The 22,898-nt window shown below is 45.5% G+C and overlaps 1 protein-coding gene and 1 non-coding gene across 2 annotated transcripts; both read right to left on the reverse strand.

Moving 5' to 3' along the window:
- Positions 1-1,357: 1,357 nt before the first annotated feature.
- On the reverse strand, positions 1,358-22,316 carry NCAPD2 (non-SMC condensin I complex subunit D2). The gene is made up of 31 exons (XM_057404117.1): positions 22,193-22,316; positions 22,034-22,109; positions 21,843-21,901; positions 21,220-21,383; positions 20,235-20,374; positions 19,787-19,914; positions 19,579-19,702; positions 19,350-19,497; positions 18,643-18,840; positions 17,992-18,126; positions 17,362-17,446; positions 16,560-16,734; positions 16,185-16,306; positions 15,290-15,499; positions 14,330-14,504; positions 12,658-12,742; positions 12,162-12,295; positions 11,205-11,337; positions 9,611-9,695; positions 9,332-9,493; positions 8,871-9,088; positions 7,915-8,026; positions 7,480-7,603; positions 7,138-7,293; positions 6,755-6,932; positions 5,609-5,703; positions 3,967-4,047; positions 2,260-2,446; positions 1,960-2,086; positions 1,666-1,824; positions 1,358-1,493 (listed from the first exon to the last, which is right to left on the reverse strand). The coding sequence occupies exons 1-31, from the start codon at positions 22,314-22,316 to the stop codon at positions 1,411-1,413; spliced, it is 4,182 nt and encodes a 1,393-aa protein (XP_057260100.1). The 3' UTR covers positions 1,358-1,410.
- Positions 21,456-21,782, reverse strand: LOC130596502 (small nucleolar RNA U85). Its single transcript, XR_008971535.1, has one exon. It is a non-coding gene; the product is annotated as a small nucleolar RNA U85 (small nucleolar RNA).
- Positions 22,317-22,898: the final 582 nt, after the last annotated feature.

Here is a 22,898-nt window from a genome sequence, read left to right on the forward strand (position 1 = left end):
TAAGTCAGCCTTTCTTCTCCTCACCCTCCAATCCCTCAACTCTTCTTTGAGGAACTCGACACAAGAAAACGATGCAGGTAACTTCCCCTCAAAACCTTGCTGGGTTTTGCAGGGCAAGAGCTTCCAAAATGATCAAACATAAAAGGGCCTAAAGCCAGCAAAATCATATATATCAGTCCTCTGTTAAGAGAAGCTGAAGGCTATACTTACAACCACGTACAAAATGGAAAGGGAATGAGCATTCTATTAGAATTCTAAGAGCCTGAGGTTCGTAAAAAGGCTTCCTTCCAGAGATTTTTTATCAGAGCAGCTTAGCTTCATTGTTCAACTTGTTCGTTGATAACATGGAGGAAGGGGCAGAGTGTCCCCTTAGCAAGTTTGCTGATGATACAAAACTGGGAGTGGCTGATACACCAGAAGGCTGTGCGGCCACTCAGCAAGACCTGGACAGGCTGGAGTTGGATGAAGAACCTAATGAAATTCAACAAAAGCAAGTGCAGAGTTCTGCTCCTGCAGGAGTAATAACCCCATGGACCAGTTCAGGTTAGGGGTTGACCTGCTGGAAAGCAGCTCTGCAAAGGACCTGGGAGTTCTGGTGGACAAGTTGTCCATGAGCCAGCAGTGTGCCTTTGTGGCCAAGAAGGGCAATGGTAGCCTGGGCTCATTAGGAAGAGCATGGCCAGCAGGTCGAGTGAGGTAGTCCTCCCCCTTTAATCTGCTCCATTGAGGTCTCATCTTTAGTACTTTGTCCAGTTTCCAGATCCCCGGTTCAAGAAAGACAAGGAGCTACTAGAGAGGGTGCATTGGAGGCCACAAGGATGATCAGGGGACTGCAGCATCTCTCTTATGAGGACGGGCTGAGAGCACTGGGCCTGTTTAACCTGCAGAGGAGATATCTGAGGCAGATCTTATCAATGCATACAAGTACCTTAAGGGCAGGTGTCAAAAGGATGGGGCCACTCTTTTCACTAGTGCCCAGGAACAGGCACAAACTGAAGCATGGGAAGTTATTCTATCTGAATACGAGGAAAAACTTCCTTACTCTGCGGGTGGCAGAGCACTGGAACAGGCTGCCCAGAGAGGCTGTGTTCTCCTCTGAAGACATTCAAAACCCACCAGGATCCGAGCTTGTGCAACCTCCTCTAGGTGAACCTGCTTTATCAGCGGGGTTGGACTAGGTGATCTCCAGGCATCCTTTTCAACCCCAACCATTCTGTGATCTGTGTTCATCACTGCCTTTCTTTGTAGGGATACCAAAAGACGGGATTGGAATTGGTTTAGCCTGGTCTATAACTTCCATTTTGTCCTCATTTACAGAACTGTCATATTATGGGGTAGCTCAGACAAGAGAGATGCCTGCTGCATAAAACAAGGTTTATTTTTAGTCAAAGACAGTGGCAGATGGTTCCCTCAGCGCAGCCGGCGGGCTGAAGATCTGGTGATGGGAGTTGTTTTGGTGGGGGTTTCTTCCTCTCTTAATTCTGCCGATAGCTCTAAAAAGAGTAAAACATGTCAATAACCAGCACTGCTGCTTTGAGCAGAGAAATCTACAGGCAACTTAGGCAGTGCTCCGAAGCCCTGCACACATTCTGGAACCCCCCCTGGACTAAAATCGATAATCTTTCTCCTTTTTCACCTTCAAAGCATACATGTACAATGCCATACCATCATCAGAGCTGTCCTCCTCATCACTGGAGAAAGCGATAATAGCTTTTTTGGGTGGAGGGCGCTTTTTGGCACGCTGCTGGTTTCGGAGGCTGCGAGGCTGGGGTGTGACAAAATCTTCATCCCTGTTAGCTGTGCTCAGGGGCTGGCGACGTGAACCTGCCAAGAAAAGAAACAAAACAAGACAGTTAGCAGCCATTCTGTATGTCAAGCTGAGGAAGTGTCCCCAGGTGTCCCTGCTGGAGCTGCAGGATCAGGGGGAAGGCTGCAGTCAGTCTCACGAAAGGAACATACTTCCTGTTGGCCTCCGCTTGGCCGACTCTGGCATTGGGGTTGCACTGCCTTTCTGGCATGTCTCTGCTGAATCCAGCCCTCGGTTATGGGCGGCAAACAGCTTCTGCTCCAGCTCTTCAGCCAGAGCCTGATGGAGATGGAACACAGGGGAAAAAGGGGAAAAAAATAATTACATCTGTAGCAGAACTGCCATAAAGTTCTTTGATAAATTTTGGGGATTGAGGAGTAGCCTGCTTAAATGGAGACCTGCAGGTCTTTCCAATCATTTTCCTGGCTTGGACACTTGCCCCCCATCCTTACTTTAGCCTCAGGTTTGCTGCCTGCTCTGCGGAATCGAGCCAGCACAGTTTGGAAACAACTGTAGACAGCTGGGTCTTGGAGCTTGTCTGCAAAGCAGTCAAAGTTGTCCTGCAGCTTTTGAAGGCCCCGTTCCGAGATGGGAAGCAGAGTAAGGCAACAGGACAGATCCCGATACTGACGCTCAGTTCTGGGAAAGACAAAAATTGCCATCAGCTCTTATGAAAAGGGGTGTGTAAGGATGAGTATATGCTACCTAGAACTACAGCACATGAGCGTAAAGCATTTCCTGCAGGTGCTTCTGCCCTGCAGAACATGAGATTCAGGTTGTTCTTTTACAGGTCAGTTACAGCCTGCCATGGCATACCATGCACAACTGTATTACATCAAAGACACTGACTCAGTGTCTGTCAGAAAAACGTGAAGGTTCACTGTTAAAGAACACAGTCAGTTGTTTAAAAAGCATCACAAGTTATTGCCAGCTACGAGTTAAAAAAGCTAAACACAGTGAGGTGAGGATCTTTTTGAAGGGCCTTTCAACTGAATAATTAAAACCCCTGGCTGGTTATTTTTTCATGTTTGAAATAGTCTCAAGCAGAAGCTGTACTTGATGTTTTCTCTCTCATCTCTCTTTCCTGGACAGTTACATGAAGAAAGCAGTTTTCATTAAGATAAGGCGAACAAATAACAATGGCTGTATCAAAGGACAACATTCAAATCCCAGCAAAAGCTACTAAAAAGAAAGGAAAAAAAAAACACCTCAAAAAGCAAACTAACATCCTTAATGGAGCTCTCTGTGATAGAGTAGGAAGAAAAAAAGCTAGGCCAAAGCCCATGTTATTCATAAAGCGGAGGGGCCAGAAGTCTGTCCTGCATATACTCTCTCAGAATGCACTGTCCAAACACAGGCAGATGAAGAACAAAGCTGCAGCATCCAGGTGTTTCCACATTTAAAGTCTGGACACTACCTGGCATGTTGCTAAGTTCAGAACTCCAGAAATGCTGAGGAGGGTGATGGTGGCTGCACAGTCTTTTCTGATAAGCTCATCTTTTAAGCCTGGAGCAAGAGTCTTGCTCTAGCATTACCAGTAGCATGCATTAAAATGATCATCTTTGTGGAACAGAAATATTAAGGCATTTTAGTAAAGGCTAGACATGGCTTACACACAGATGTTTCTTTACAAACACTGAAGAGCTCACCAGTGTTCCTGAGTGGCAATTTTGGAGGGAGTGTCCACTCTCTACCCCAGCTCAGGAAACAGAATCCAACTATTTCTGGGGAATATGCAACTCCCTGAAGCAACTGAGCAGGTCACATGCCCAGGCACTGTGTACAAGTGGCCAAGATAAGCAGACACAGCTTAAACCTCAAGGGCAAAGCCACAGTGATGGAGGAGGAGACCTACAGGAATGGAGTAAGGCAGGGTAAAAGTGGAGGTATCACTGAAAGTACATGATAGAGGGACAGATAAATATCCACTCTGTTTCTTCATGGAGCTGCAGGTGGGGGGTGAAGGTGTATGTACTTTTAGGAGGAAGATAGGAAAGAAAAAGGTGGGGGACACACCTAATACAGGTTGTATCAGTGTTTGTTACTTTGTCATGTGAAGAATATGGTGGGAACTTGTTAAAACCAGTGTACACAAGCTAGTTTCTCCTAACAACTCCTAAGAAGATTTGCTGGTCAGAAAAATTAGGATTATGACCCACCTGGCAATCCGGAATCGCTGACAAAGTTTCTCCACCAAGCTCTCTGTCTGTTTGTCCTTTGTAATATATGAGAGGAGATGTCTGCAAAGGGAAAAAAATGGCCAAGTTGAGAGCACAGAGAGGTACCCCCATTTCTGCCTACACCACGGGATGCTTGCAGCTATCCTATCCCGTGATCAACTGGGTGGTCCTCCAAGAGAACACATGACAGCTTGGCGTGCCTCAGATTTGGTTCAGGAGAAGCTATAAGCATATATATATATTTCAAACAGTAATCACAGTCCCTGTTGGGGGACAGCTGCTATGACATAAGGTACAACTAAAACTGTGTTCGCATAATAGCACCTACCTAGGATGAAACTAAGAAATCCAGCTAAAGCAAAGACCCTTGTAGGTATAGAGTGAACACATCTGTGTGGGGTCTAATGTAGGAGGGATGCCAAAATGGCTGCAGTGCTGGCTTCTGAATCACTCCTTCCATCCAGTTTTAAAAGCATGCACCTCCAAACAATCTCCTCACTTCACAAGAGTGCTGGCAGACAAACACAAAGGGAGTGGGGTGGCATGCAGTCTTGTTTTTCCCCCGTTCAAAACCATTCTTATGACTTTTTCATTATTAATTTGCTGAAGGTGTGTTGCTGTATTTCAGATCAATGCAAAAGTGAGCGTTACTTTGCTCTAAAGTGGGAACAAAGCCTACCAGAACTTAAATGCTAACCTGATCCCATGTTTTCCTGTCTGCTTTTGCAGCCATAAACTATTTTCAGTCTCAATTTCAGCCTCACTAATAGACTTTTTCTGTGCCTTTCTCGGAATTCCTACCTGTCCAAAATTCCATCCCTCTTCCTAAATGCACTAGATTCTCATGGACAGAAAGACTAGTTGAAAAAAATCACAGGAGATTGTTATTGTTCTTCTCTCCAGCAACAGTGATACTTTTGTTTTGTCTAGCACTCCCCTCTGTAATCCACAGGGACACAGGCAGCTCAGAAAAACCCTCATGTGGTTAAGTTTCAGAAAGGACAGGAAAATTTCTGTCATTTACCACTAAAGACACTATTTGTGTTGTCTGTGAGCAACTGGTACCCTCAGGTTGAAATATTCCAGTATGTCTCTCTACTATGGAGTATTCATTGGGAAAAAAACCCAAACCCAACCAACAAGACCACTTCCCCCCCCCCATCCATTCAAACAAAACAAAACCCCACAACCCCAGAACAAAACCAAACCCCCAAACCTTTTACTTGAACTACAGTTTTGCTGAAATTGCTTACAAAAAGCCAGTATATGCCACCAAAATGACAAAGGCACCAAAGTCTTTAAAATCTGTCCTGTTCTAATGTTGCATATCCATGTTCCTATGTGCAAACCCAACTGTTTTTCTTTTCTGGAGGGAAAAATCATTTTGAATGAGCTAGTGGAAACTCTCTGTGGAGTTTCCTCACCCCCAACTATGTGGCTTTAGAATCGATTCCCCTCAGCATGACTCCATTTCAGATACAGCCTGAAAAAGTCAGGTGAAGGAAAACAACTGAAAAGGCATACTTGTACATGTCACTGTAGTTTCTCTCCCCTGGATCTGTCACCCTCTTTGCATAAACATAGTCCCAGTCAAAAGAGATTTCTTTAACACCCAGCATACCTCATAATAGTGCGGAAAGATTCCTCCTCTATGCTGCAGTTAGGATCTGAGAGATGACTGATTATGTCTGGAAGCAGGTTATAGATGGCATTACCCTGTGCAGAATACAAGGTTCTACATGATATAGAATTATGAAGGACAGCTAAAGTCGAGCCAAATAAGCTGCCCACTTAAAATTACCTCTTCCCACCTTAAATCTACTGTCTGAAAGCATCAGCTTTTTGAAACAAACTGTACACAGCCAGCCAAACCTATCCAGGACTACTTGGCCAAAGTTAAGGGGTGAAAAAACAACAAATCAACAAGATAACAACTGCAACCCTTGTTTTGCAACTGCTCTGCTCTTTGGCAGACCTGGATGCAGTTTCTTCGCTTTCCAACCTTGTTGCAACCCAACCAAAAAGCTTTCTGATAAAGGAAACTTACAGAGCAGTTGAGCCCAAGGAGCTGCCTTCCATCTTGCCTGAAACAGCCCAATCCAGATTCCCTTTGCCAATGCTTTTACATGGTTTTGTCATATAAATCTGTCATCACTGCAGGGATCGGAAGGCAGTGCAGCCAGGGGGCCAGCTCTGCTTTTAACTCATCAAGCCAAGACAGTAATAACCCCAGTATCATTGCAGCTTCTCAGGCAGTAGATCTCAAACTCTGAGGGGCCCACAGCAGCCTTTATGTTGAATGAACAGCATAGAGGGGTTAACTCTGCTACTGTTCTTATCTGCTTGGGCTGTAGCTACTTCAATTTAAGTATCTTGATGTCACACAATCAACTTTGAAGGGTTTCAGAGATGGTGCACTGCCTGAGCCATAAGGTCAGGGAACTCCATTGTAAGGCCTAAAGGTAAGCTGCAGAAAACTGTTCCCAACCCTGTTCTAGACATACAAGAAAGCAAACGGACAAGACACTGGTCTAGAGCCTGCTTTCGATGTGAACGGATGAGGTCAAATTCAGCAACATCAGGGTTGAAACAAAACTCATGTTGCAGTTTATTTTCTCTCTCCTCATTTAGGCAGTGCAGGACAGACAGACAGCTGCTATACACCACTGCAACACCTTTCTCCAATACTCAAGTCTTGTGTGATTGGCCCAGCCTCCACCAGCCTTTCCCCACTCTTGTGAAGTAAGGTCCCCGAGCATGCACTTGCCTTCTTGGAGAGTTCAGTGAAAAAGTTCTGAGCCACTCCCACGATTGCCTCCTCTGGGTCTATAAGCAGAGCTGCCAACTCGCTCACTTGGCCCTTCACCTTTACCATGTCTTTGAGGATGAGGTGAGTCATCACCAGTGCAGCCATCTTCCTCACTCTTGGGCAGGGGTCCCGCAGCCTGGTGGAAGTGTATAGTTACCACAGAAAGCAGCTGAGTATCTCAAGTTACTGATACCCACATCAGCCTAACTCCACAGCCTACATCTGCGTGCCCTTCTTGCCACCTTCTAATTTGGTTTCCTGGGTCATTCTCACCTTCTGGAGGCCCAGTGCCTTCCACAGAGCTCTCGTGTGTCCGCTCCCAGCAATGAGTCTAGCATTACCTGGCATAGAGATGTGATGTCCAAGGCTCCACCAGGTTGGGGAAACGGATGGCCAGATCTCCTGCTGCAATAAGGAGGTTGGATCTCACACCAGGCAGACTGGACTTCTCCATCATAGTGAACAGCAGGCGCAAGTGGGAGTCACAGAACTCGGAGCTGATGAGAAAGTGTAGAGAAAAGAAGGCATAGATACCAAATTCCCATCTCTCAGGCAGCAGACACACAGAGAAAATACTATCTATGGATGCCCTTTTTGTTTGTTCTTTCCACAGGAAAGGAGTTGTACTGTTTGTTTAGTACTAGGAAGGTTGGGAAGAGAACACCAACAGGACCGGCCATTACCTGATCATGCAGACTTTGCCAAGAGCGAGGGCTGCAGCAGCTGAGAGCCCTGCATCGCTGTAGAGCCCAGGGTTGTTGCAGATCTTGAGCACCAGTGGAACAAAGGCAAACAACAGATGCTTCCCTGGAATGGGGATAAAGACAGCAAGTCTGTGCATCCTTCTTTAAGAAAAATTACTGCATTTATCCAACAACTTCTGCAAACTATAGAAACTGATTGACTCACTTTCACCATTGAAAAACCACCTCCAGAGAGGCAGAGCAAAGAAAGAGACAGCTTACATAGAAACTGACACCAGACCAAAAAAAAAAAAAAAAAAAGAAAGTGGTTTCTTCAGCCAGAAACAGCCTTCCTCCTTCTGGATCTGTTGCCCACTGTACCTGTTCTTTCACAGGCAGGCAGAACAAGTGCTCCTTGGTGGCAGCCACACTTACCATCTAGAAGCTCTGTCTCACAAATACTGCGGATGAGTTCAGCCTCAGTGTCATCAGCTGTGGCTCCCACAAGGCCCAGTTCCTCCTCCATAGTGGTCTCATTTCCTGTGCTCTGTGAAGAAAGGAAGACTGTAAAAAAAAAAAAAAGGCAGGCAAAAATAACTCCTTCCTTCACAGAGGTGCATGCCTGTTACCAGCAGCATGGCTAGAGCTGAGAAGAACCAGACTGATGGAGGTATATAACCCACTTTACCCTGAGAACTGAATGAAGCTAATGAAGAGTAGTCCAGGATCTGCCAGTCCACATGCCACAGAACACCAATGAAAATAAAGCCCAAGCTACTGCAGCTACATAACAAAGACAGATATAGGACACATCTGGCATCCATGCCCAAGCCTGGCACAACTTAAGGAACATGTAAATCCTAAAGCAAGAAGTTCAAAGTGGCTTTTGAATTGCTGGTCTTGTGAGCAAGATTATAGGAAATCTTACAGCAAGGCAAAAGCAACACAAGAGAGGAAGAGCTTGCATCGTTACCACCCGAGAGAGGATAGGACCCCCAAGCCCTATGGAACAAGGCTGCAGAGACCCTTTTCCAGAACTCAGACCCCAAATGGGTGTTTCTCACCACCAGCCGCAATTGCAAAAGACTGCACTGGTAGGAAAGGAGGTGATGAATGGAAAAATGTTTGTCTGAAGCAGGAATATAAGCATGGCCAAAATATCACCCTGCATTCCCTCCCCTCTGCCTCTTTAAAACCCAAGACCAGTGTGAAAGCTTTATCATTCCAGGACCTCCCTGTCTCTCCTGTCCATCTCTATTCTCAAAGCACACATTACCCTGGATCTCATGCATCCTCAGGAGCCCATTCTCCAGAAGTTTGCTGTAGCAGTAGCTGGGACACCAGAAGAGCTCCCATGAGTGAAAAAAAACAACAAACCCTTCAGTTCTCACCTGGGGTCTCTGCTTCTTCGTGCTTCTGTCAGAATGGTTCTTGGCCTTCTCCTCGTCTCTGAGCATACGGCGTCTGCGTAGCTCTGTGCTCACTGACACTTCCAAATATGCTACCTGCTGCAGTGCCACCTGCCCCACAAGGGACACCAGGTGCATCAACAGGAATGTGGGGAGACTGCTAGCACCATCAGAGACTCTGCTGGGAGAATCCCCTGAATCTAGCAGAGAAAAATTACTACAGTTCAGTGCTGACCTAGACCTCTTCCCCCATCAGTTATTGCAAAGTCCCACTGTATAACCCATCTCCATGCTTCAGAGTCCTTCACAGCACTTGCACCCTTCCACACCAACCCTTCCACCAGCCCCTCAACTCTGTTCTCCTCCTGCAGTTACTGTAGGCCACCCAATCACAGCACTAGAAACCATGGCTACAGATTTCCTTCATCAGCTTTTTTCCTCACCAGCTTTCTGCCCATCATCCTCCTTCAGCTTCTCCAGAGCTTGCTGACTGCACGCCTGCAGAACGTGAGCACATATCTCCTCTGCCCCTTCTGCTAGCTGATAGATGAGCGTTACTGCTGCCTCCATGAAGGGGATCCAGTGGCAACTTGGCTGAGCAAAGCCTGATGAGAAGAGAGAGCAATGTTCCACACATCAGCAACAACACAGGCTGATGTGTGGTAGGTACATCACACAGCCCAACTTCCTCTCCTCCAATCCTACTACTGACTTCAGCTCACCTTTAATCACAGTCTCACTCAGGCAGCCAAAGAGCATGTGGTTCTGTGGCAGTCGAAAAGGTGTACTGTTCTTCCCCAGTGCTTGCTGCAGAGAGAACAAATGAGTTACTCTTTCCACCTAAGAGATCCCCCCATGCCCTTCTCCATACTTAATTTTACTGTGTGAACAATGCTAATCAAAGCCATGCTAGGCCTATGGCAGGGATATCCAGTACTGCCCTGCAGCTAAATACACAGCAGGAACATCACTGTCACTTTGAAGGCATGGTGGCAGCACTGCGTGGATTTAAAGCTTAGCCAAGTGATGATCCACTATTTTCACTTCAATAAGAGTAACTCTTTCGAAATCTCAAAATTACTCTTTTAAGATCTGATATTATTTACTCATTCTCCACAATGAATAAAGTGGGAAACCTTTAGAGCATCTTCAGGGTTATCAGCAGTAAGGCAACTAGATGTCCTTGCCTGGGGATACTCCAGAACCACGAGGTTTTGTTTAAAAGCAAAATATCACCAACAGAAATCACAGAGGACAGTGTGAGGTTGTTAACACCACCTCACACTTAGGCTGTTGCATATACTCTGTATCAGTCCCTCTCTGGTTTAAGTTGGAAATAAGATAATCCAGAGAAATACTAAACCAAGTATACTTGGGCAACATATGTTGCCCAACATATCACAGCGTATCTGTGTCTGCTGATCAAGGCATACTTGACCAAAACAAAAGATTTACTTGAGGATTTAAAAGCTTTCAGTAGCTGGAAACTGAATTCCTTAGTTCACTACAGTCTTACTCTCTGTACTGAATTTCTGGTTGGGGGGAGAGTTACCATAGTCATTCAAGTATTGACAGTTCAGTCCCTTCTCATGTGCAAACCTAAGTGCAGAGTTAAGTCAGCCTAAAATTGAATTACAACTGCCTTCAAAACACTTAAGAATGTTGTGGTACATTCTTTAAGGTCTTGCAGTAATGTCCCCAGTGGAAGAGGCAAACACAGAATGATGGTGCTGTGTGAAGGAGGGCTGGCTGGTTTTATGCTGAAATTCCTAAACCAAAATGCCCTAAATGCTTGAGTCAAAAACCAAAGAATTCCTCCCACCAAGTACATTAAAATAAAAATTATTCCCCAGACAAGTCATTGAGCATCGTGTTGCAAGTACAACATGGATAGGTTTGAAAACCTTCCATGCTTTATGTTCGGATGTACAACTGACCACTCCCAAATATGAACTAATATGAAGGGCAAAAGAATCACATCAGTAGAGGAAAGGGCTTCATGGTTGAGAAAACACAGATCAATTTAGAACTGGGAGTATGAAGAAGAGAGCTGAAAGGAAAACAGATTTTCTTGTGCACTGAACTCTTTACTAATCAAATTTAACCTGTTACCTAATGGAAGTTCTTTTATTAGATGTTCGCTGATGTGTGCCAAGCTTTCCAGGTGCGGCTGAATGGTGCTAACCTACTTAATTTTAAAAATCAGTAAAAATATAATCCCTTCTCCCCCTTCTCAGTACAAACCATTTCCCCCCCATCTTTGTTTCTGGATAACACTGTTTCTGGATGACCTCAAGAGCAAACTAAGAGTCTTACCTTGGTGTTCCTGGCAAGTTTGGAGATAGCATTGCATACTTCTTTAGCCAGGCGATAGTCTTCACATCCCTTCTCAGACAGCCCTACTGTCACCAAAACATCCAGGTTGCTACCTACAATCTCTGGATTCCCTCTGTGGAATGGAAGGGAGAGAGGTATTACTTGAGTTGCTGCTGAAAGTTTACAGAACTATGGATAACCAGGAGAAATACTCCTTATGTCTTGCAGTGATTTGAGGGGATAAAAATTCCATGCAATGCCTCAAGATATAGCTATAAGAGCAGCAAGCAATATTCCACAGGAGCCAATATAATCCACACTCCACTAAGAGAGGAGATTCTCCAAAGTGAACAACACTGGGCACACTCTCCCTTTGTAAAGGAAGAAGATTCTTGACTCTTTTGTTATCAGAAAGGAGCAAAATTTAAATGGGTAAGACAAAGAAAAATGTTGCAAAACAGAAGAGAGTCCAATAGCTCAGGACTGGTGACACGTGCCACTTCCCTCCCTATTGTGGAAACACAATACCACCACCACAAAACCCACCCCCCACCCCACTCCCTGCCCTCAAAGGGTTACTGGGCTGGAAAACTGAGAAAATGAAAACCTTACAGAGCAATTACACTCTTTTGCCCCAGAAAGGGAGGCAGGTATCTCTATGTGGGAGCTTCTCACTGTTCTTACACATAAAGCTGCAAAGCTGTGACACTGTAAGCACTGAGAAAGGATGGACAGTCAGAATACAACAGAAGTAACATTGCTGTGCTCAGAGACTGTGCTGGTGGGACCCAGCACAACTACGCTTACTGCCAGGCTTCATTACCCCACGATGCAGTTACTACTTCTGAAGCTGCAGAACCGAAAAAGTCAGCTGATGCAGCACCCACAGCTCTTCAATAAAAATCAACTCCCTTTATATCTTCCCACTGCCATGATCAGGTGGGTCCCTGCACTCACCGTGCCATCATCCCCAGCAGCATCACAGCAGCACGTCGCTCCAGTGAGGAGCACTGAGATTTTCCTGTGAACTGCTCCCAAAGCAGCTGGATCACAGCAGGCTCGATTTCATCTTTCTGCACAAACTCCGAGATCTGCAAGAGACATTTAGACTGGAGATTAGGAACAATTCCTTCCCCAAAAGGATGATCAGGCACTGGACCAGGCTGCCCAGGGAAGTGGTGGATTCGCCATCCCTGGAAGCGTTCAAAAGCTTTGTAGATGAGGCCCTCAGTGACGTGGGTTAGTGGTGGCTTTGGCAGTACTGGGGAACGGTTGGACTGGATGAGCTTAAAGGTCTTTTCCAATCGAGTTGATTCTATGCAACATAACAAGTAGGGAGAGGCAGAGGAGGATGGACTTCAAGCCAACAAAGACATTAGCTGCAGTGACTAACATTTTAATGAACATCTAAGATCACAAATACAATCTAAACCTGGGCAAGACAAGTACTCACTATTTCTTCTAAGCACTGTATTGTTCCTAGCGATGCATCCACCATGATGAGAGAGAGAGAACGCACCAGGTGCTGGACCCTGGCCCTTTGAAGAGGGGGAAAGAAAATACAACTATTAAAAAAATATATGTTAAAATGAAAAAGCAGCTGTCACAATTACTTTCCTATTCATAGAGCTGAGAAAATCTGTTAGATAACAGAGCTGATCCCTGGGGACAGGAAAACTTCCCCCTCCACAAGCTAGAGATCTTCAAGTCTCCCAGCTCAAGTGCCAATAAGCATGACACAGGCTCAGAAGTCTACTCCTTGTGCACTTCTGCTCCTTTCAGTGCTCAAAAACCCAACAAGAGGCACACACCAGCCACTTGCCAGTTTGCTCTCAACCACAAGTCAAAGTACTATTCCCTAAACATAAGAAACTGAAAGTCTGTCTACAAACAAACAAGGCCAGAGCTCAAACAGGGGGAGAGTCATCTCCAGGCAATATTATCAAGAAAAAGTGACATGTAGTAGGTGCTTTTTATTGCACTGATAGTACAAATAAGGGTGAAGTATGGTGCATCTCTCCAGGGATCACACTTAGAGCACGTGTATCCAACAGGATTATATATGTGGGCAAATGCTAAGAAAAAAGAGCAAGTGAGGAGAGGAGACCCAGCTCCTGTCTAGTGTGGAAGAAGCAAACATGCAAGTGGGACCCAGCTCCCACCCCAGAATCCTCAATAAGAATCAGTAACAAAGACCCCATTAACATCCTCTCATCTACCGTGTGCAGAGATTTGTCACAAACAAATTTAAGACTGGTCTGAATGAAATATAAATAACAGTGTGTGTGAAAGCACCCAAATGATAACACCTAACCTTGCACAGTGTGAGGGATAAAGAAACAGCGTATACTGAAAAACCAAGGACACAACTGACAGTAAACACTGAGGAATGTGTTGTGTACATCAGAAGCAGAATGCCTACACTTAGATAAGGCCACAGCATGAATGACTTGTCACCAAAAAGCCAGCTCTGGTAACGGAAAGATACTTCTAACTTTAGACCACATTGTATAACACTCATTATCCCAAAGAATGAGTGACTACAGCCATTAGAAACCCAAAATGTGAGAATTTTAGGCAACAACTTTGCCCACAGAAGTATGCAAGACTTAAGACATGGAATGATTCCATAATCAAAACCAAATAATCAACCATAATCAACCCAAAAGGGTTGAAAGAGCTGTCCAAAACAGTTTATTGTTGCCAGTCAGGAAGCCTGCTGACTAGATGAGCATTCATAATTGACACCCTTTGTTCTCCATCATGTAGAGACCCTACCCAGATAATTTGGGCACATGTATCTTGGTGCAGTGCTTCGGATAAAAATGGCATTTATGAGAATATTAACTGTGAGTGTCTGATAACAGGTTTAATTTAAAATAATTCTCCATTTCTCCTTTTTTAAGGTTTCACATGCAGTTTTGCTGCATAAATTTCCTACACATGAATGCTGCAACAAACCAAGAGCAGAAGCTAAGCAGTAGGACCCGAGGAAGACTGGGATACTCAGGTATCTAACCTTACATTTCAGCTCAGAGTGAAATTTGATTTCTTTTCCTATCCATTCCCAACAGCTCCCCAATAGAAACGGGGGGAGGAATACTTACACTTACAAAGAGTCATACCTCTCTGAATCCTTGCTGGGGCTCAGGTAGAGCCGCCTGTAGGCGTTCAGCACAGCTTCCCTGATTCCAGGCTCTTTTGACCATATGAGGGGGAGCATTCTGCGAACTCCAGACAGTGCTTCAGACACACTAAACTGCGAGACTGTCACAAAGAACTCAATGGCTTCCTGCACCACTGCAGAGAGACGAACAGTTGCATTAGTGCAGTTCTCTCCTAATCCCCATTCGAGAGCCTATTAAAACATACTCATAGGCACACTGTTCTCACAACAAGCCTTACAAACATCTAAGATCACTGCTACCGCCTGCTGAAGTCAGAAAGGGATCACTAGTACAAAGACATAGATTTCCTGGAGGAAATAGGCACAGGTTAACAGCTAAATCTAATGCAATACATTTAGAGGAAGAGCAAAGAGACCATATTTAAAAGTTGTACTCATCAACCACCTTCAACTATAGCACTAAAGAGGAGCAGGCCTTAGAACCTGTTGATCAGGATCACTTTCAGCTCCAGAATAAATTGTAAGGAAAGGTGAGGTGAACAAGACGAGCTCTCAGCTCCCCTCTTGTGGCCAGCATAACACCTGGAGCTGCAACAGGACACTGAGCAGGTAACAGAACCCAGCTTCACTGGCCATGCTTACTTTGGGAGAACGTCGGCTGAGATGAAGCTTCCATAAGCTAAGTAATTTTGGTCACCTGGCTTTCAAAAACATTTTTAACCTTGATATTTAAAAATGGATTCCTAAACAGCCCGTTCATTCCCTAACACAACCCTTTCATGACAGCCTTTTAGACAGTGCTTGCTTTTCCAATATCCTGGAAGTGCCTGGGACATCTGCTCCATAAAATGTAGTTCTTCCATTTAGTAGCTGTGCTACTCCCATATCTCCTTTTCAGCAAGGGGAAAGACGTGGAAATGATGAACAGGGGAAAAAGCCACATGATTATTTCACACACCTGAGACACAGTTTTCATACATCAACTTGCTGATCAGGCTCAGGGCTTCTGTGATTTTCACTGAGAAGTTGTAAGCATCTTGCAGGTATTGCACCAGCATCTCCTGTTTGATCAGCTCTGTTTGAGGCTGCTCTTCTGGTACAGCTTCTTCATTCTCAAGACCACTGTTGCCATGTGGAGGATCCTCACTGTTCTCACCTGGGCACGAACCTGCACAGCATGAGCACTTGTTTTGTGAGCAGTACTGAAGGTACAAGAGAAACAGACATGGTTTGGGGCATTTTAACCCTTCTCCCTCCACTCCATAGTGACATCTTCCAAGAGCCAGGAGACAAAAAGCCAAATTCAGCCATCAGATTTGGCTACAAAGACAAAATCTCAGCATACTGTACTACAGTGGCTACAATGGCTACTGTACTACAGTACTACAATGGCACCACAGAAAAGCCAGCTTAATACAGGGGCAGAGACAGGAATGGTCCAGTTGGGGTAAACACCATTAAAATGCTGAATGGGTTACTTCGAACTTGATAGGTCCCAAAAGGCTTTAAAAGGGAATCACGGCAGAGTAGGGAGAAGGCAAACACTAGTACTCCCTAGCATCAGAAATGCACTTCTACTGGGAACATGGGACTGTTAAGACCAAAAATCAAGCATCAGGACTATGTGATCCAGCCAAAATGCCAGGCCACTAGAGAAGAAAATAATCCAGAGATGGTGCGGCTCTACCTTGAGCTGTCAAGTACACACAGACTGAGCCCCACAGGTCAGAAGGAAGGACAGGGCACTGCAGAGGGTTTTGGTCTAGCTCTGGCATCAGCTTAGTCTTAGGGACGAGACATAGCCATGTGAAGCAGTGTCGTGGTTTAAACCCAGTCACTCATGATACATTTACCTGTGTAAATTCTCTTCAGAACACCCAGGATGGTTGCCTCCTCATTTTCCTCCATGAGGCTGCTGAAGGGCTCCTTCCCCTGGAAGTGACCCAGGGCCTTCTGTGTAAGGCGGGCTGCACTCCTGGACCATGACATTGCCCAGAGAAGAACATCAACAATCCGTCAGGGCACAACATAAGGGAAAACATCCAACTTCCCCTGAAAACCTGGGAAAGCGGCTCCTGCCCACATCTTGTGCTGGGTGCCCATGTCAGTGTCTTCTACAGAGTAATGTTACTGGAAATCATCCCTCTACCCTGGAGCTCCAAACCCTTCTTGCACAGAGAACAAGAAACCTTGGGTAAACACCCTCTCAAAATACAGAGCCTTCTTACTTGTAATTCAGCTTCCTCAGCAGCCCAGTGATTTGCTTCAACGTACTCTCCACTGTTTCCTCAACTTCCAGCACCTCCTCTTCCTCTTCCTGCAGTGGTTGAAAGAGCTGTTGTATGGCAGCCCTAACTTCTGGCAGCATTGCTTCCCACTCTTCCTCTGGGGTGATCACTGGACCTATTAAAAAAAAGCCACAAACAAAAAACAACAGAGAGAATGAGGAACACAGAGACCCAGATGACGCCCTAAATGGGGAAAGAAACTAATTTGAAACTTAGGAATTCTGCTTCCCTTTCCTCCCCCAGGAGTCACTATTCCCTGTTTCCCCCAGCAGGCACTATTCACTGTCCACACTGCAGTAAGAATAGACAAGAAAGAAAAAAGAAACCACTAAGGGTAAAAAAACCTGACAGGTAAGAGAGAACCATCATCTGATGCTGTTTTGTAGGCAGCACCAGGTTCAAGGCTAATCAAGTTTAAATTACTATCTGACCAAAATTATGGCTCAGGGAGTTGTTGAATGGTTGGGAATGGAAACCTTGGAGGGTGTTCATAGGTAGTTTCAGTTCTTACACTGAAAATAGGATATTTACATAGATGGACTGTTGATCTAGATATAGATATTGCCCTTTTATAACACTATGGTATGAAAACCTGTTTTGAGCTTAGTCCCAGTTATCTGGCCTCACCGTTTCACACCAGTAAGATCAGAGATAGAAGCCACCACAACCCAGGAGAAAATTTCAGATGAGGAAAAATAAACCCTGGTATGCCCTGGGAAGAAGAAAGAAGAAGGGGAATTACCTGCTGCGGATCTGTTACGATCCCTCATTTCTTGCAGCTTCTGCACTTCTTTTTTCAGTGGCTCACTCAAATCTGTACAGCTTAGCTGAAGATGCCAGGAAGAGAAGAAATATGTTACTTATCCTCCTTTTCCTGAAAGGAAGTAATTCTCCTTTCTCTTCCACTTCCACTTGCCACTTTAAGTTGTCAATCCCTTCAGATAACCCTGTTTTTTGGAAACTGGATTAGTAGACTCTGGCCATCACCCCAGAGAATGGGAATGGCTGCAAATTGCCAGGCCCAGGCTCAAAAGCCCAGGAAAAAGTACAGCTAAACACACAGCTGCAGCTGCATTCTAATTCTGATCCTAAGGAAAGAAACCCCACAGTGAATTCAAATAAAAATGCTGCAGGTTTTTCCACAAACACATCCTTTCTGACCTTCAGCATACCTACCAATTACACCAAGTGAGGACAGAACCAGAGAAAGCAAGATCTGAGCCTGAGAGAACCAGAAAGCTGCCACCTGCAGAATCAAAGGCTACACTGTCCCTCCCACAAGACACAGAAAGGCTGCTGCCCTGGCTATAGCACACTGCAGGTATTTAGCCTGCATACGGCCATCTAGTCTATCCATTCTAGTCAGAATTACCTTGCAGGAGAAGGGATTGTTGGACAAAAACGCAATCAGGAGCTGGATCGCATTTTTAACTACTACCACAGCTTTGTCTTTAAGACGCTCAACAGCCAGCGATACCACAGACTGGAACTGAGTCAGAGGCAGGGCCTAATACAAAATGAGAGCAGAGACAAAGTTATTCAGAAGGCTGAGAGACTCAGAAAAAAGTTATTTTACTGCAGACATCCTAATATACTAAAAGGCACAGATTATAGATTTATATAAGAATGTCTAGGTCGGAAGTGATCTCTGGATATCTTCTGGTCAACCTCTGTTGAAAGGAAGGACTTAAATTATGTTATGTGTTGAGTTGAGTCTTAGCCTACCTAGCAAGGGTGATGTTTTCCCATACCAATGTCCAAAATCAGCTTGTACACTGCTCTTCTTTCTAATCTGTCCCATTAATGAAGAACAGCATTTAATTTGGATTCTGCAGTTCCCTCACCCCTAGGATCTTTGGTCTCTTGAGAAAAAGATACCACAGACACCACACTACACAGGGACAATACCCTTCTCTTAAACTCCAGCCTCTGTAAACAAAGAGCAGGGTGACGGAAATTCCTTAGAAAACACAGCAGGGGAAGGTATGACTAAAGCAGGACCATTTCCTTAGCACAGACTTACCTTGCACTGAACGATTCGAGTGAAGAGCTGCAGCACTCGACTGCGTACAAAGCTGTTGATATCACAGACATGGGCCTGCAGCATGGTCAGGAACTGGTCCCGAGTACCACGGGCAGCTTCCTCCAGCTGGTCACCATTCAGCACCTGCACCAGCACTTCTGCCATAGCTGCCAGAATGGCATTTCGCATCATGTAACTCTGAAAAAAGAAGAGCTGTTGAACCAGGAACAGACGAAAATAGATGACTTGATATGTCAAGGGGAAGTATGGCCCAAGAATTTGGGTCTACTAAGCCCCAGGCCACAGCCTTAAGTGAATTTCTCCGTTGCAGATTTTGGGTGAACATGACTGCCTGCAAGACAGAGTAATCCAACCCTGCTGTCCACCTAGGTCCACAGAAGTCAAGAACTGAGAATCACTTAATGGCTTTTAAGAACAGTTTAAGAAAAAGTAACTCAATGACAAACTCATTAAGGACTGAAAAACAAGAGAGAGCAGCTGGGATCTCCCACAGTAAGCAGTTTCCTGTTCCCTGATATGCAAGAGTGACAACCAGACAGAAGATGTCATGGTTTCTGTTTCTTTGCATCTTTTAGGTAAGGGCATGCTTTGGCTATTTGATCTCTGTGAAAGAGGTTCTGTTTTCAGACAGAAAAACTGGACTGCAGAATCTCCACCAACTGACTTCTCGGGAAGTGGGAGCATACCTCTCCATCCAAGTGACGCAGGAGAACACTCATGTTTGATAGCACCAGAGCTGGAATCTGTTCAGCCAGTTCAGTTATAAAGACAGCATAACCCTTGATCACAGAAGCATCATGAGCCAGATCCTGAGGACATTTCTGTCCCACTTCCCTGCAAAGAAAAACAAAATAAGGAATAGGGTGCCTCAAGTTGCTAGGGATAGAAGGACAAGCCTTGGGGTGTTTTTCTCACCTTAGCAATTCACCCACTAGGCTTTTCAGACCGTACTCTTTAACCCAGAGGCTTACTGCCTGTGCAAACACTGGGGCTACATGCTCAAAGTGCTGCAGCATCTGTGTGATCTTCAGAGTGGCATCTTTTGTACGTGAGAAGGAAGAAAGAAGTCAGGGAAAGCAACTGGGATTATCTTCAGGAAGAAGGCAGAAGAGCAGGAACTCACTGAACATGTGATCATAGTGAACCAGAGCTGCAGCAAGCAGATGTGTCACAGCCTCCCGTGTGGCCCGGTACTTCTGAAGACCGATACCTGGATTCTCTAGGATACGGTAGGAGCTTCCTGTCATTAAGCTGAAGTCACAGAAGGGACACAGCAAAATTCACAATCACAACTTGCACCAACATCATTCTAGCACACTGCATCTCTCTTGAACCAGATATTTTCCAGTATCCTTAAAAAACTGAGGATTAACATCTAAATTTGAGATGCCTACATGAGGAAAGGGAGTGGTTCCTCAACATATTGCTTTTGCCTCAAGACAGTTTCCTCAGTTTCCCAGCAACCTGCACCCTGCAGAGGGCTGTAATACTACCTCAGTGGCAGATTTAACATTTAACTCCCCCTTCCAGAAAACCACTCACCCCACCTCTACATCCACTCCAGACCATACCTGACAAATTCTTCTTCCACCACGAAACCACCCCAAAGCTGACGGAGATCCAGCTGCAGCAGCTGTGTGAGCAGCCGTAAGACTGGTTCCCTTTCCTCTTCCCATAAGGATCCAGAGGTCTTGGGACGGTTCTTCTTGTTCTAGAAAGGAGATTACACAATGCAATATGTCAGCAGCTTGACAACAGAAAAAAAACACCACCACCACCCTGCTTCCCTCCAAAAAGAAAATGACGGCTATTCTAAAGCATATGATAAAGCAAATGATGCTTATTCTAAAGCATTAAGAGACACACAGCGAAATGCATGAGAAGTTTATACACCCACATCAAATGACCATTTTCACCACAGAAAGGAAGTCTTGAGAAAATATTGATACACTACCAGCCAGACACTGAAAAGTGAAAAAGAGAGGCCTGGGTATCCGAGTCCCTGCTGGTGTTTGGATACATATTGTCCCTTTAGCTATTTTCCACGTACAGTTTTTCACAGAAACACCAGTACTCCACACTGTTACTGCAAAAGTTGGTCAGAGAAACTCTTTAAGACTTTATGTTTTAGAAAGCAGGCATTCTTTATTGCAGAGCTGGGTTCTCTGCTGGTCGCCGATAATCCTCCTTGCTGCGTTCACTGACCTCAGTGCTTGCATGCCCGCAAGGTCCTAGTCCTGACCTAGTGCTATGTCCTTGCTTTTGTTCTATTCCAGTCTCTGTAATCTTGAAGGCTAGCACCCTTGGTCTTATTTACTACCTCCTTAGTTATCAGTCCCATGATGTTCCTTCCCAGATGAACATTCCTTACACTCCCTTCATGTCAGCAAGTTAGAACAGTTTGCTGTATTTTCCATGTTAAAGTCATACACATTATTGTTAGCTTAAACCTATAATTTAAGCCTACGGCATCACGCTCTGATATAACATTGGATACATTATCAGCAAGCTTACATGTTTCCTACTTTATGACCTTATTTTCCCCCAAGAACACACCTCCAACAAACCACTCTTGCAGGTTTCCATTTCAAAGGCATCCATCAGGCCAGTCAGCAAGTAGCAGTTCATCTTGAGAGCATTGAGATGAGCAACACGGTCTGCATGGCTCAGCCCAGAATCACCCAAGATGGCAGGAAGTTCATTGGAATGATGGGATACCACTGAAGAAAAGCAGAATGTCATGAGCACTCCTCGCCAGGCCCCTCAGCTATCCTCTCTTTCAGAGTTAACGCAGTCATCAGATTACCAAAGATGTGTGCTCACATCTCACCAGCTGTAATGTGGGCAGCCCCCTACAACCCAAACCTGTTCTTTTTACGCTAGCCCATCCTATCCCCATAGCCCCTTGACAGCTCATGGAAAAACTCGCTCAGAGCTGATGCATCCCAAAGATGTATTTTCCAGGGATGCGGAGAAGGGGAATTTTTGTCGGCCTGCCCTTACAGCGAACAGGCACAGCTCAGCATTGTCCACCAAGATTACAGGCCCGTATTACTGGAATGGGCTGAGGGTGCAACCCAGCTGGTCAAGTCACATTAGCCTTTATATCATCACTGAGCTGCCAAAGGAGAGCAACCTCTCCATCACTCCCACTTCAGCTAGAAACAGCAGATACCCACCGCGTGTCATCAGCTCCAGGGCATCCTCCTTGACAGCAGTCCCCACAGCTTGGAAATGGCTACAGAGCAAGCACAGTGCGTGAGAGCAGCAACTAAACACCACCAGCGAGAGGCGAGACGTGCGCTCCCAGGGGTCCCCTCCTCCCCGCGACCTTCCTCTACTCGCTCCCCTTTCCCCGCTCCGTACTCACTGCAGCAAGCTGTACATGGGATCGAAGTGCTGCAGCACTGCCAGCGCGCCCCGCGCCCGGAAGGCAGTCCGGAAGGCTGCGGGGAAAAACGAGAGGGACGGTCACGGCTATGAACCGGGCTAGGCCGGTAACGGAAGATGGGTATTGGGGGCCGCATACCTGTAAGGGCGGGCGGCAGGTCGCGGACGGGCAGCACCTCCTGCACGGTGTACTGCCCAGGGCTGCTCTCTCGCAGCAGATCAGCGGGAACGAGGGGCAAGTGGAACTCCCGGACCGCCCCCATGGCTCCCGATGCAGCCTCAACAAGAGGATCCGGTACTTGTACAAGCGTTTCAATCGCACTGGGAAGCACCGTTAGGACTGACTGGGGGTTTGATATATGCAGCATGGTTTTGTGCTGTCGTGGTCAGAATAAAAACAGCTTTCACACAGTTGGGTTTCTGGTGCTTTCTGCAACCTTTACTCTGCATTTCTGGCCTGGTACCAAGGTCCTGCTTCTGCTTCAGGCCTGAGCTCCTCTGTGCAAGTTCTGGCCCCTCAATCATTTCCCTACATATTTCTCACAAATACCTATTCCAGCCTGCATCCTTGAACTTGACCTGAGTGTCCTCTAGTTCTTGGCCATGCTTCTCACACACTTTCAGTCTCTGATTCAGGTTCTGATGTCCTACTTGACAATTTCAGTATGCTCCAGCTTAGATCTTTTTCCTCATAACCGAATTTTCAAGTTAGAGCTAAGAGTGTGTGCTAACATCTTCCTGCTTGCCCCATTCCTCTCCATTTATGTGTAATTAGGTGTCAATGATCCAAATATTAGTTGAAATGCACCAAAACCTGTTTTAAGAACAGGTTTGTCTTTCACACT

Source organism: Pezoporus wallicus, unplaced genomic scaffold (genome assembly GCF_028554395.1).
Source record: "Pezoporus wallicus isolate ANWC-B61680 ecotype Strahan unplaced genomic scaffold, APGP_CSIRO_Pwel_v1 contig_6598, whole genome shotgun sequence".
NCBI classification, from domain to species: domain Eukaryota; kingdom Metazoa; phylum Chordata; class Aves; order Psittaciformes; family Psittacidae; genus Pezoporus; species Pezoporus wallicus.

Coding starts and splice junctions, on each gene's coding strand:
- NCAPD2 (XM_057404117.1), bottom strand. CDS start 22,316: ATGGGGGCGGTCCGGGAGTTCCACTTGCCCCTCGTTCCCGCTGATCTG. Junction 21,902..22,033: donor CCCATGTACAGCTTGCTGCA/GTGAGTACGGAG, acceptor CTTGCTCTGTAG/CCATTTCCAAGCTGTGGGGA. Junction 1,494..1,665: donor GGAGGACAGCTCTGATGATG/GTATGGCATTGT, acceptor TACTCTTTTTAG/AGCTATCGGCAGAATTAAGA.